The 13,586-nt window shown below is 41.9% G+C and overlaps 1 protein-coding gene across 8 annotated transcripts in view; it reads right to left on the reverse strand.

Annotated features, from left to right (window-relative positions):
• Positions 1–13,586, reverse strand: part of EPB41L4B (erythrocyte membrane protein band 4.1 like 4B) — a 169,372-nt gene that overhangs the window by 62,690 nt on the left and 93,096 nt on the right. For all 8 annotated transcript variants that reach the window (XR_014689205.1, XM_084508190.1, XM_084508187.1 and 5 more), the window contains exons 16-17: positions 8,034–8,215; positions 3,741–3,856 (exon numbers count right to left, since the gene is read on the reverse strand). Coding sequence is in view for 7 of the 8 variants with exons in the window: in XM_084508190.1 (XP_084364316.1) it covers positions 3,741–3,856; positions 8,034–8,215 (298 nt within the window). In the remaining variant the exon portion in view is untranslated. The remainder of the gene's footprint in view (positions 1–3,740; positions 3,857–8,033; positions 8,216–13,586) is intronic.

Raw genomic sequence — 13,586 nt, forward strand, 5'->3', positions numbered from 1 at the left:
CTTCTGGCTTAAAATTGCAATCTAAAGTCATCCTAAAAGGTTTAGAAATGAGAAAAAAAGTCCATATCAAGTGTTAAGATACCTGACGACACTCCAATTTTCCAACTCCAGTTCTTCTGGCACTATAAAATAGCAATGTGTCATATCACTTTCACCACTAAAGCAGAATTTTACTTTTTCCAGAGAGGGAAAACACTGGAGAATTGAATTAAATGGGTTTGACAGAAGTAGGATGAATAAGCTCATATATATATATACATAGAATACTAGATGCCTTTTTTTCTTTTTTATAATTGAGGTCTTAGATTTGCTTTACTCTTCCCAAATATTTACTTTAAATTCAATTACACTCCCTGATACTAGAATTGAAGGCAGATTTGTACAGTGTTAGATAATGATGACACTAGCTTTGGTTTGCAAAGCTAACTGAATATTAAGTACACATACAGAATACTAAAATAGTTGCATGAAACACAGCAATACCATTCTTGTACTGAACATTTCCATTCCTTCTGTTCTGAAAGGTTCATGCTTTGCTCCACATCAAACTTTTTACCAAGAGCAAGAATCATGATCTTTTGTCTCTGCCGATTTGTCAATGCTCACTTCTTAGCCAAACAGTGGATTTAATGTGTATTAAACCCACTGGCTGGAGACTTGTGAAGAATCAATGAATCACCTACACTTGCCAACATGCTTGAAAATCTAATCATGAAAATCACTTCCTTCTCACTAGGTGATTTATATAACAATTTCTATGTGATAACTAACAATTATGAACAGACATCATCGTGGTAAGACCTGTATGTATGATTATGTGTTATTTTTATTTGAGATAAAGTCTGCAAACAGAAGCTGATTTTTTTTTATATATTTTTTTTTTATTAGAACAATATGTTTGGAAAAAGAAACAAAGCAGAAAAAAAAATCAACTTTAAGCTGTCAGATACACTAGACCTTCTCCAGGTCAACTGCCATTTGGTCTAATGAAAGATACAACTCCCAATAAATCTTGTCTTGCTTATATCCTTGAAGCAAACCTTTGACTCCCGGTATCACATGTATTTTATAAAATGCTGTTGCTCAATGTTATTAGACTTTGCCCCTGTCAGTACCAGGCTTTATGACAGCCTTACTGGGCTACAGTAGTTGGGTTTCCCAGAGTATGTCCTCTCTGACCCATGTAGTAAAGAGAAGAGTCAGTGGGACACAAGTTTTGAACAGTGTGCAAGGCCTCAATATTGAAGCTTGTCAGGCTTCCCCTGTCTGGACCTTTCCTGACCTGCCTGCTCTTTGTTTTACTACACCTAGCTGTAGCAACAATCATTTTATACAGACAACAGTAAGACAAGCAGTCATTCGTTGTAGAAAGAGATATTTATGGCTACCATAATGATGTAGTATAAAGCAATACAGGCCTGGTATGGAAACAGAGGCCTTGCGAGGTGGAGGCACAGGACGTGGTGAGGAGGAGCGCAGGCATGGGATGATAACAGAAGGGGCGCAGGCTGGTGCTGGAGACCCCCTGGTTATAAACAACCCACCAATGGCCAGTTAAAGAAATGCACTTGGAAACCTGGAGCTGGACAAAACTGGGTTTAGGGGTAATGAAGAGAACAGAGACAAAGTAGTAGCACGTGTAAAAGCCACCACATACAGTAAATTTGGATGCAATGTGAAGCTGCAGATCAGTGAAGAAAGAGCAAGGTGTAAAACTGTGTTAGCAAAAACACAATGAAGGCCCCCAGCAGATCCTAGAACAAGGAAGAAACCATCAACATGAATATCGCATCCCCCCTGCTAAAGTACTTACCATAGCACCCCTTCTCCCCACTACCAGCATAAAGGGGCACAGAGGATGGGTGAGCATAACACCAGTGAAAGGGGTAGAAACAATTTGAGCTGTATCATAATTCTTTCTTTTTCAGTAATAAATACATCTGGACTAATAATGATTAGGGTCCAAAGATTTCAGAAATTGTAATTATAAATATTTGGCTTTATATTATATATATATGTATATACACACATACACACACATGGAGCAGTGAGGATAGGAGACATTTATTCCACGAAAATGCTTGCAAAAAGGAAAATCAGAAATACATTAACAGCTGCAACACTTAAGTCTATCTCTTCTGGAAATTAAGAAGTCCACCAGTACCAAAGGGCATAAGATGCATGTTGAAATTGACTTTTATCATTTAGTAGGTGGACAGACACATCCACTGTACCAAACAGCTCTGGAAAAGAGATTGGACACATCCATTCATCATTCCCATGAGATGGAGTTTGCTGTAGCGGACAATCAAATTAATTAACTGCTGAATCCAATTTACCCAATTTCTTGTTAATTCTCCTCTGGGTGGATTATTAGGCCTGACAAATTCCAGCCCCAAAGCACTTTGCTTGAAAAAATAATAATTAGCAATAGGAAGAGAGGGAATGAAAGTTGAGACTCCACAATAGACATGGAAATCATTGCTTTATTTTCAGAAATAGAGCAAATGAAGCAGCTTTGTAAGTGCTTCACTGGTTTTGTTTAAGCATAATATTTCAGGGGACACAAAAGTGTGGAATAAACAGGACTTAGTAGAATAGAAATTGGTGGTGTGGTATAGATCTGTTACAGCTTCATTTTTTTTGCCAGACACTAGACACGGTGAGCACTCATTAAAACCTGTTTGCTGCTGGACTCGGTAGCTAGTTAACTACCACAACCAAAGCAGCTTTAAGAAGGCCACATTCTCAGCTGAAAAACCTTGCCACAGTTCAAGGATTGCTGTTCAATCCTATCTAACTTGCGCTGCTGCCTTTGTGCTAGGTGATGCTCAATGGCATTTCAGCCCAGGCAACCCAACATTTACAGCAAGTCCCTCTTTCATTGCAGAAGGCATCTGCAGAGGCTGCTCAACACTCTGCTCAAAGACCCGTGGTTTGTTTGTTTTAGCTTTATAAGCTCTGTGTACACATTTCACTATGACTGAGGTCAGAAAGTGGTGCTTGAAGAAGAAACCACGAGAATTCAGAATTATTTGTTGGTCACAACAACCCACTGCCTGTAATGTGAGGGCTTGGTTGCTAGTTGGTGCTTTCCAGTGGTGAATCTCGGTAAATTCAAGAGCACATACAACTGTGCGATGGCTCAGAACAGCAATTTTCATAAATTTTGAGGGACAAGCCTCCTTTGCATAGTCTGGCTCTATCCAGAATCAGCTGAAGGCACTTCACAGCACAGGCACAGTGGATTTTGCCTCACATGAATACAAGGAGCCACTGATCTGGTGTCCTCTGGTCTCTGGTAGAAGCAGCAGGACATGGATGTTTTGCCATCCCAGCAATAGTCCACTTATGAAACACCCACTAACATCAGGTGCCAGGGGAGTTAACACAAACTCTTTGTGTACAGAAACAACTTTTTTTTTTTTTTTTAATAATATTAAGTGTTATATTTTTACAGCTCTGGGCTGCCTAGATGACTAAGTGTTCACAACCAAATTAAAACTACACCAAGCATTGTAGCAGCGGCTTCTGAAATTTTAAAAGGCAAAGAAGGAAGTTCTAAATCTGAAAACCAAACCTCACTTGCATGAGGAGATGGTGAGAGGTGATTAAAAAGCAAGACATTTACAGATTAATGTTGACTTGAATTGAAGGTGAAAAGCAGCAGCTTCTGAATATGAAGTGATAAGGGGGCTCCCTGACATACACATGTAAAAATATATATGTATATGCTATACCTTGTTCATGCTGACGTGCAGGGGTGGCCATGGTCCAACTACCTTCACACTCTCCGTTTCTATTTTCTTCAGATGAGAAGTTTCATCAAAAAGAAGGGGAAGTCCTGAGCTCAATTCTAAAAAGATGCCCGAAAGAAAGAAAGAAGGAAAGAAAGAAGGAAAGAAAGAAAAGAAGATAAAACAGTCTGAAGGGAGGCTACAGAAGAACAGCAGAGCAAATCACTCAACCACGTTTGAAGAGACAGTGATCAGCAAACCATCTTCCCTGTAAGAACATCCAAAACGTTTCATAATTATGCCTGTTGGGTCATTTTTCCTTGTTCTATTTAGCAAATGATTCCTCCCCCTGCCCATTCTCTCCCATCCCTACGTTTCAGCAGGCCTTTTGCCAGCTTAGGGCTAGATATTTCTTTCCCCCACTCCCTTATATTCTAAAACTCAGCTGACACCAGAGGGATTATTTATGCAGCCAAGGTGCCACTCTCAGAACATGTGATGTGTAAAGAGATCAGAGTATAGCTTTTGGCTCCTCTCAGACATCTTTATTTATATGCCAGCCTCCTTAAGACTGTTGTCAGGAATTTGCTATGCTTTGTCAACAGAGATTTTGAGCACACCACTGACACAGAAAGACAAGGTAAAATATTTTTGAGACAGCCTTGAAAGATCTCTGCCAACGTCTTAGGGATGGTGTGGCATACATATGTATATTTGCAAATATTCTGAGAAAAATGAGCTTCATTACATGATAATTTAATGAATCCTTGCTGCCTCCTGCATTTCTTTTTTCCATAGATTCTAAGTGATAATAGCTGGAAACAGTTTGGTAGTCTCTGGAGTCTGATTCAAAGACCACTGAAATCAATAAAAACTTTGCACTGCCTGCAGTTTTGTTTGGATCAGGTTCTTAAGCTGTCCTAAGAATATTAAATATTGCTCACTCAAGATCTAATTCTACAGCTGTTTAAATATACATTAAGGCTTTTGCTGACTAGAGACAAACTGCAAATGCCAGCTTACAGGGATATAAGTAAAAAGCTCGTTTTGGCATTGGTGAAATATAATCAGAGGTAATAATGTCCTAGAAGGGGTTACAGCATCAGCATTGACCTCCCATTGGTGGCCTCTCATCACAAGCTGGTGATGGCAGAGTTCAGCACTTCTGGCATTATGGTTCCTTCCATAGATATGAGACTGTGCTCGGTGGTACCAGGGAATAAATTACCCCACCCATAAGACTGTAGTCCCAAAGACAAGACACAATGATATTTGATTTTATCTTTTTTTAAAGAAACACAGACATTCTATTTCCTGTCAAGAAGGAACATAGAAGGGGAAAAAGTGCATTATTTGAATTATTCAAATGCTGTGATTTAAAACTGACTAGTTAGATTTGTGTTGTTGTTGTTGCTTGAAGGGAGAGCTTCAGAAACCAAGCTGTTTTAGCCTTTTGACTCAACTTTGCAAACAGATATATTAAAAGAAAATGCAAAAAGATGAAGTCCTAAAAAAAAAAAAAAAAAAAAGCATACATTTACTGAGTCAGCATTAAGACTTGGCAAAACCAGGCTTTCATTTCAAGAAAGGATCTGGCAGCATTGTGTGGTTGGTTTTTTTTTTTTCAAAGCACTATTCCAGCCTGAAACTCAGGCTATATTAAACCATTCTCTGCTCAGGGTCACACAAGGAATTTTGCATCAAGCGGGTCAGGAATAAAAGATTTTTATTTTTTTTTAAGTGATAACCTGCAAGCTCAACCTAGATTCTGAGAGGCAAGCTGGGCCCCTTCTTTCCATTTGTCATCTTCTGCCATAAAAATTCTGCAAGCTATACAACATGCTTGTTGGCAGCTGTTTTCTGCAATAGCCCCAGCTGCTGCTGGTGGGTCTGCTCATGTGCACGTGGTAATCCATGTACAACGTTGCTGTGCTGATTTAGGCTTAGGGAGCAGTGCTGGCACTGCAATGCTATCTGCTGCTGAACACAGTGGTCCCTGGTAGAGTGACTGAAAATACATGGGGGAAATACATGCTAGCTTTAAGGTGATGGGCAGCACAGCAAATACAATAATTAGGCTGAATGCATGAAAACATCTTCTGCTGATCTGCCTTCATGAACACACATGTCAGATTTATTTCACCTGATTTCATTTCTTCCAGTAATCGAAGTAGACAAATGACTTGGAATGTGAAAAATCAGGCAGATCTGGCCTGGGTTTGTTTTCTGTAATGAAGTCCCATGCTGTGTGCTTGCTGCAAAACATGCAGCAGTATTTAAAAGGAACCGTGGCTGAGCATACTGTGATTTTCACCTCTCCTTCTCAGAGTCCTGCGAATTGGCACTGGGATTTTATCAGAGCATATGTAAGTGGAGGAAATGGAGGCATCCTTCTCCCTCTCTCAACCACATGCCAGGTACCAGCAGGTGGGTCTCTCGAAGTTCCACTTCGCATTCATTTAAAATCATCTCTAAGCTCATGGATGGCTCCTGCCTTTAGGAACTGGAGTTCCTACATGCCCATGGTCCCTTGGAAAACCAATAGGTAGCCAAACTGACGTGCACAACCTCACCCCCGCCAGCCTCACTGGGAGGTTTCCATCTGGATAGCATATTGCCCACATGGACCTTTTGGCTTTCCAGGCATCTCCACTTGAGATATTTTGGTCACAAGCACCCTCTTCTTGACACTGGACTCAGGCTGGTGACCCTGTCCTTCCTAGAAACACTTTCCCAACAGGGGCCCTTTCACCCAGCCTCCAGTCAGACACTGACACCTGCCCCTATGTTGCCACAGTCCTTATCCAGACCTCTGACAGCATCTCCTTTCCTGGGTGTTTCTGGTCCCACACTGTGGTCACAGAGAACTGGCTGACAGCCAGGGTGCTGGAGGTCAGCCTCCAAAGGGCACCCAGGGCTGCCAACACAAGCTGCAATGATGACATTCTTATTTTGGCCTGAAAGTTTCCCTAACAGATGCCTATCTCAGGGTGATTTACAACTAAAAAGGCAAAAAATGGATAAAGGAAAAACTTAGCATCCCCCTGAGGCGAGGAAAATAATAGATCACACTTATTTGTCCATCTTCAGAAATTCTTACACAGTTCCAGCATCTCATGCACTGCAGAGTGCAGAGATTATAAATTTGGAGAGCGCGAAACAGGATTGCTCAATGGCAGGGATGTTTCTCTTCCAGTTTCCGTGTAAACCTACAAACACCTGGCCAAGCTATGTACCTTTAAAAAGTCTGTACATGTTCAGCAGCAGAGACGTATGCCTAATCTCCCCAAGGCTGTAGTAGAAATAAGCAGGTTTCTCTCCTCTTCTCTTTGTACATGCCAAAGATATCTCCACATAGCAAACAAGCATACTCCAGTGATGGCAGGTGGGGCTGAGTGGGAATTGTCACCATTACTGACAGCTAACCTGGTGCCAACCACTGGGACTGAAAATAGCACAGCAAAGCAAGTCCTTCCGATGCAGCACAGGGAAAGACACCACCTGACTCAGAAGGGAAGACCATAAGCATTGTAGAAGACAGTAAGCCCCTAGGGATGATAAAAAGTGCTTCTAATAGACACCACTGTATGTCTTTTAGCCAATCTAAACCAGTTCTTGTAACATAGCTTCTCAGGTGTTTTTGAGTTTCTGTTCACTGAGCTGAGCCCTGACATTTGGGAAAGCATTTTTGCCATGCTTATCAAAATCTATGGAGTCTGCAGAAGTTTTCTTAAAGCGTCCAGAGAGCCTGTTGCACTGGACTGGACTCCAGCCTCAGTGTGATTTTTCTTCAGTGACTTCTCCTTCATAGCTGTGGACACCAGTACCAAAACAGAGAGCAAGATGGTGTTTGTCCAGCGCTTCAAAATTTCTACTGCTTCTGCCCAGACATGAAAGCAAGAGCCAGATCCAAACAAGGGCTGAAGGCCAGCTGGGCAGATCAGCAAAAGACAATGGCAACAAGGATAGGTTTTTGATATTATACAAATAATAGTAACAATGAAAAAATAGCCTGTGCCAAGAAGCTGGAGACTCAGTATCTGTGACTAATTGGGTATTTGTTCAGCTGTGGAACACCAGTCTACCAAACCCCACAATCCCATAGCCAAGCCAGGAAACTGTAAAATCTTGTCTCATTTGCACATACTACCAGACTAGAAAATAATCACAGGAAGTATATTCAAAAAAGAAAAGAAAAAAAGAAAAAGTGATGTTTTCCTTTCCTTTCTTTCCTTGCCAGAGACAAATCCGAAACCAGCCCAGTTATTGACATGACATTCACTGCAGTAGACTTACTATTTGGATTTGGAACTCCAGAAACAATGTCTTTGCTGTCGGGAGCAAGGGCGCCGTAATTAGAGTGGTGGTGGTGATGACGGTGGTGGTGGTGGTGCCTTGCAGGTATTTTTGCGCTATATGGTGTCCCACCATTCTCCTCAATGTTGAACTGATGCAGATCACTGTTGTTCAAGGGATAGCTACAAAATAAATTCAGTTCAAATTAGATTGGGAAACAGTAGGATAAACTGTACTTTTGGAAAGACTGCAAACTTCCTTGGGAAAAAATGCATTTTTTTGTAAATATATATGTTTTTTTTAATGAAGCATATCCCAAATCTTTACACTTTTCTGTTAACAGGAGAGTCACAGGGTGAGGAAAAAGGATGCCTCTGCTTGTTTGACATGACTTTAACATCAGAATTCTCTTTGATTTTACACTCTGAGCAACTTCTACTAAACTGTTACACAGAGTCAAATTCTAACTGACCTACAAAATGATTCCCCAAAACATCAAAATTTGTACTGCACAAATTTGCAGTTTCACCTGCAGTAGGAAAATGATCAGGCAACAAACAACAATTCCTGTAAAGCGAAACCATCAGAAGAGGAGACCAAGGAACAGTCCCAGAATAACTTCATATTCCTGGACTCCAAAACAATGGTGCAAAGGCTCTATGAAAAATCTGTGAGCTGGGAAAAAATGGAGAAAGTTCCCACTGGAAATAGAAGGTTTTTACAAGTATCAACATACAAAATAACACTTGGTCAAAAGGGAATCATACCTCTGTTGGTAAATATATGTATTTTTTGTTTATGTTTAGTTAGGAGATTAAGTGTTGTTGTAGATCTACAATATATGGAGAACTGGAGACACTGAAATTTTAATTCATATCTAACTCAGATGTGTCACATGACACTATAGATTTTATTCAATAGTTTTAACTGATGTTGTTTCAGTTTATTGTTTGATATGATGAGAAACATATGGAAATATTTTCTCTCCATGTCAGTAACCAAAAAAGACTGACATAATTTTACATAGATACTGCAAATGACTCAAATGTGCTCTCCTCGAAGGAATGCTTATAATGTTTATAATGTTTATAATGTTTTAACTAATTATGCAGTATTGCATTAGACAGTAGTTGCAGTAAATCAATTAATTAAAAATAAAAAAAATAAAAATAAAAAAGAATTCCCTTCCCATTTGCTAAAGAAATTATCTCTTCACCCACATGGGTTTTCAGTTTGCTCTTATTACTAACAGTAGCTGCAAACCTGACAACATGGAATAAAGACAAACAGAATAATTAAAGAAGCAAGGAATAAATTGTACCTAGCTCCTCACTACATATGTTCTCTGCAGATTAGTTACTGATTCAAAGCAAAATTAACCAGTCATGTGCACATAAACACATCTGCATCATTTCCAGAAATATGCTGAAGCGTGCAACTCAGTACATCATTAATAACCGCTGTCTTCTCAACAACAACTTCTGACAACAAGAGGTTTCTGACTGGGCAGTAATTGAATAACACTTGTATGCGGGTTACTTTCTGAAAGCAGGGGGTGGGGAGGGGAAGGCTTTGTTGATTAATCTTGGCAGGTTCCCGGCGTGGAGCAAGGACTGCCAATAAGGGCACTTCTGATGCATTATTTGCCTTAAGGAAACAATACAAATAGGGGTCGGATACACTGGGAACAGGTTTGGTGAGCTCGGATAATCCAGGACAGTCTCCTGAAACTGTACCGTATCTTCACTCTTATAATCAGATCAAGCAACTGCCTACTGGGGAAAAAAAGGTACAGGCTAATCAGATTGCACACTAATTGTAACAGCTCACCTGCACTCTCCTTCAAGCTCTTTGGATTGAAGTGACATTTTTTTGACTGAGAGGAGAGCTCCAGAGACACAGAATGCCACGTACTCGGAAATTGCTTTCATCTCACCTGCTGGCAAGGTTGGTTTAGCAGATTTTTGACCCCTTTTCTTTTTTCCCCCAAATGAATGAGATCACACCAAATCCTTCCATTGACTTCTCACATTGCCACAGGCATGAGGTAGTTTCCATGCTATGAATGACCTGAACAACTGAGTGAGCCAAAAGAGCTGTGGCATGACGCCGGACTTGCACCAAGTTCTCCAGATGTATTTCTTGAGTGTGTGGACAGGAGTACTCACACCACATAAAATGCAGTGTGACCATTATTTCAAAGAAGTAACAAGCCCAGCAAAGCTGACATTTGGGTGTGCACTGAAATCCTCAAGGGCAGTAAGTCATAAAGCTGCAGGCAGGATGCCAGCGCCCAGGGAGTGCACTCTGAGGGGCAGTCTCCTAACAAAACTGCTGGCCTGCCCAAAAGTCACCTGCACTCTTCCAGGGCTGGTAAAAACTGAGAGATATGGAGACAAACTCATCTTGGAGCTCGTTTCTCTCTTCTGATGAGTATGGGGTTGGGCAAGAAAGGCTCTCACACACATATCCTCCTCCCCACCTAAGAGCTGTGCACAGAGTCACTGTTAGACTGACAAGTTACCGCACAATCAAACAGCAGTGCTTGCAGCAGCTTCAGAGCCAGGCTACCAGAATAGCTGACAGTATCCAAACAAAGATACAATGAGCAGTCCAAATCCCTATTCTTTGTACTCTGTACTGTTTAATTTAGGAGCATATTGTGTGCGTCTTGGTGCAGCTTCTACAAGATGGCGTTGTTGGCATCATCATGGAATCATTTTGCAGTGGTGTCACATCTATTTTCTCTAAGTTTACTGTTCTCCCACTGTCTTAAATTTAGATTCTTGAGACTTGTTACCTCAGTGCGTCTTTCTGCCATGAACTTTTTTTGTTGCTTGTTTCTGTCTGGTTTATCTGAATGCATAACATGCACATATGTCCTTCCCAACCCATGGATGCAAATAAATCACGAATTTCTTTCAGTCAGCTTTCTGATCATATTCCATGCCCCCCAGGCATTCATACTTGCTCCCCAGACATCAAGTAATGCTCTCAAACTACGTACAATTGTGGGCAGGTATTGATTTTCATCTTTTCTCTTGTATGTGTCTTTTGGCCCTCCTAGTTTACCAATGTTTCACCCCTGCTTTACCTTTTAGTTGTCAATAGGCTGTTCTGCAGGCTTCTTATTTTACTTACCTGTCTAGTTTTCTCGTCAAGCTCCAGCTCCTTCCTATATAACCAAATCCTGCCCTTCAAAGAAGAAGAGGCAGGGCCCTACGGCCAATTCTCAAAAGGAAGAAAACATTTCTTCCTTCTCCATCCTGCACTCTGGCAATGCACTCAGCCTGGGGCAGCTGAACCTTCCAAAAAGACAGTCAGAGTCCACAGACACTTGGTGTTGCCTTCAGCCTCAAACTTCGTCAATCACTTCCTTCTGACCAAAAAGGCAGCCTATTGAGGAACAGGGCAAACAGCACACATCTTCCAATTAATTTTTCAAAAATTTTTTAAAATTTTATTTTCATTACTAGCCCTCTAACAATTTTACAGTCCTCATCCTTTGTTCTAAAAGATATTTTCAGAGGGCATTCTGACACCTCACGTGCATCACATCCTCCTGATGCCTTACTGAACCATGCCTCTAGTGTACAACCCACAGGCATAACTGTGCTAGGGGGTCATATTAAAATGGAGAATAGAAAGGTATTCAGAAGGAATTCAGAAGACAGAATTCTTCCCCTCTCTCCCCAAAAGTGGAGTAAGCAGGCCTATGTTACCCCAGCTGACTGCTTGAACTGAATCTTAAAATCCTTCACTAGCAGAGACTCCAGGTCCTCCCTGTACAACCTATTTCAGTGTCTCTCCACGCCTGCACTTACTTTTCCGTTTAACCTAAGTCACCTTTGCTGCAGTCTAGGCCCGTTATTTCTTCCCCCGTCCATCACAGATAGAGCAAGCAGGTTATTTGCTGCCACAAAAACCTGCCTTTCTGAAAACAGTTTTTCACATCTCCCTTAGGAGTCTGAAACCCTGAATTCTTCAATTGCCCCTCACACACACCACATTTTCTACAGCTCTGATGGTCCTCCCCACCCCGTCCTGCACACCCACCCCTCCTGAGATGCGGGGCCTTCCAGTCGGGGCCCTACAACGCCCTGCGGAGAGGAAAGGCTGCCTGCCATGCCCCATGGGGCCTGTTTCTGTTTATGCACTGCAACATGACATTTGCTTTTTCCTAAATAGCCTGGGACTGTTGACTCACGTTCAACTTCTGATCCTCAAGAATGCCAAATCCTTTCCAAAACCAGCCAGGTTTCTACGCCCCCCAAACTGGGCTGTGATGCAGCTTACTCGGAACTATGAGGTCTCATTCCTCCCTAGCTGCGTCCTAAATTTCCACATGCACTAAGATCATAACCCATTCTGGGCTTTTCTCACTCATCCACGACAGCACCTCCCATTTTGGTGTAACCCATGGCAGATAAATATATATATGTTTAAATAATTGCCTTCCCAAGCCATGCTTCCAGCTCATACCCTCCTTTTCCTGCATAACATAACCACAAAGAGCTGCATAAACATCTTTCGCCTGCATCCCTGAGCAGGCCTGCACCCTGTCCATGTCCTCTTCCTGTAGGTATCTCCAGCCTGTCTGAAGACATTTGGAGAGGAAATAGCAAGACTTTCTACTCTCCCCTCCTTGCGGAGGCTGCTGGAGCAACAGCAGAGAGCAGGCTCGAACCACTGTGCCCTTCAGATGCCCCTGCCTTGACTCCAGACCCGCCCTGCAGTAGCTGAGCAGAGGTTTAAGAAAATCCCAGGCTTCTACCTACGGGTGTGACTCTTGTTAAATAACCTTCAACAAATACCACACCCACCTCTGTCCCTTGCTTTGAACACCTCCGTTGCACAAAAGCACTGCAATCTTCAAGTATTTAAAAATCCTCAAATTTTACACAAACATCTCCACAACCTTCTCAGTCCTGCCCTATCCACAGCTCAGAGCAAGCCTGATGGGGGTTTCTGCAGCTTCAAGCTGCTCAAATCCACGCTGCAGTCTTTGTACTGAACGTGTTGGTAGGCTCCCCCCCACACACACTTCTCCCCTGACAGGAGACATTTCACCCCTCACCGTACTGTAACAATACCTTCAACATCCAAACAGGCTTCAGATGTGCTCCCAAATGGCAGTCAGGGGGATTACTGAAGTGCACATGTGTGTTTATTAATGTGTGCCTGTGGAGGAGAGACTCCCAGAAGTCTAACAAAAGCAGTCAGTGCACATTCAGCTTCAGCACGGCAGCTGGGGGGATGAGATAAATTAGCAGCTAGGTTAAGCCAAACACTCACTTTTTGGCTTTAGTCTCTGCGTTTTGGGGGGGAGAGGGTGAAGAAAAGGAGACTTTGGGCTTATTCCCTGCCCATGCTTCAAAACAAATTCAGAATAAAACAAGTTAACTGTTAGCAAAACTCACTGCTAGAAGGACTAAAAGAAGGACTGCTTATAAAAGATAAAGGATGGAGTTTTGCTTTTGCAGCCAAGGACTGGGACATATAGAAAAAATGTTTGTTTTTAAGTGAGGGACGACCGGGATGCCTACAAGCACA

This window comes from Aythya ferina (assembly GCF_964211825.1).
Source record: "Aythya ferina genome assembly, chromosome: 2".
NCBI classification, from domain to species: Eukaryota; Metazoa; Chordata; class Aves; order Anseriformes; family Anatidae; genus Aythya; species Aythya ferina.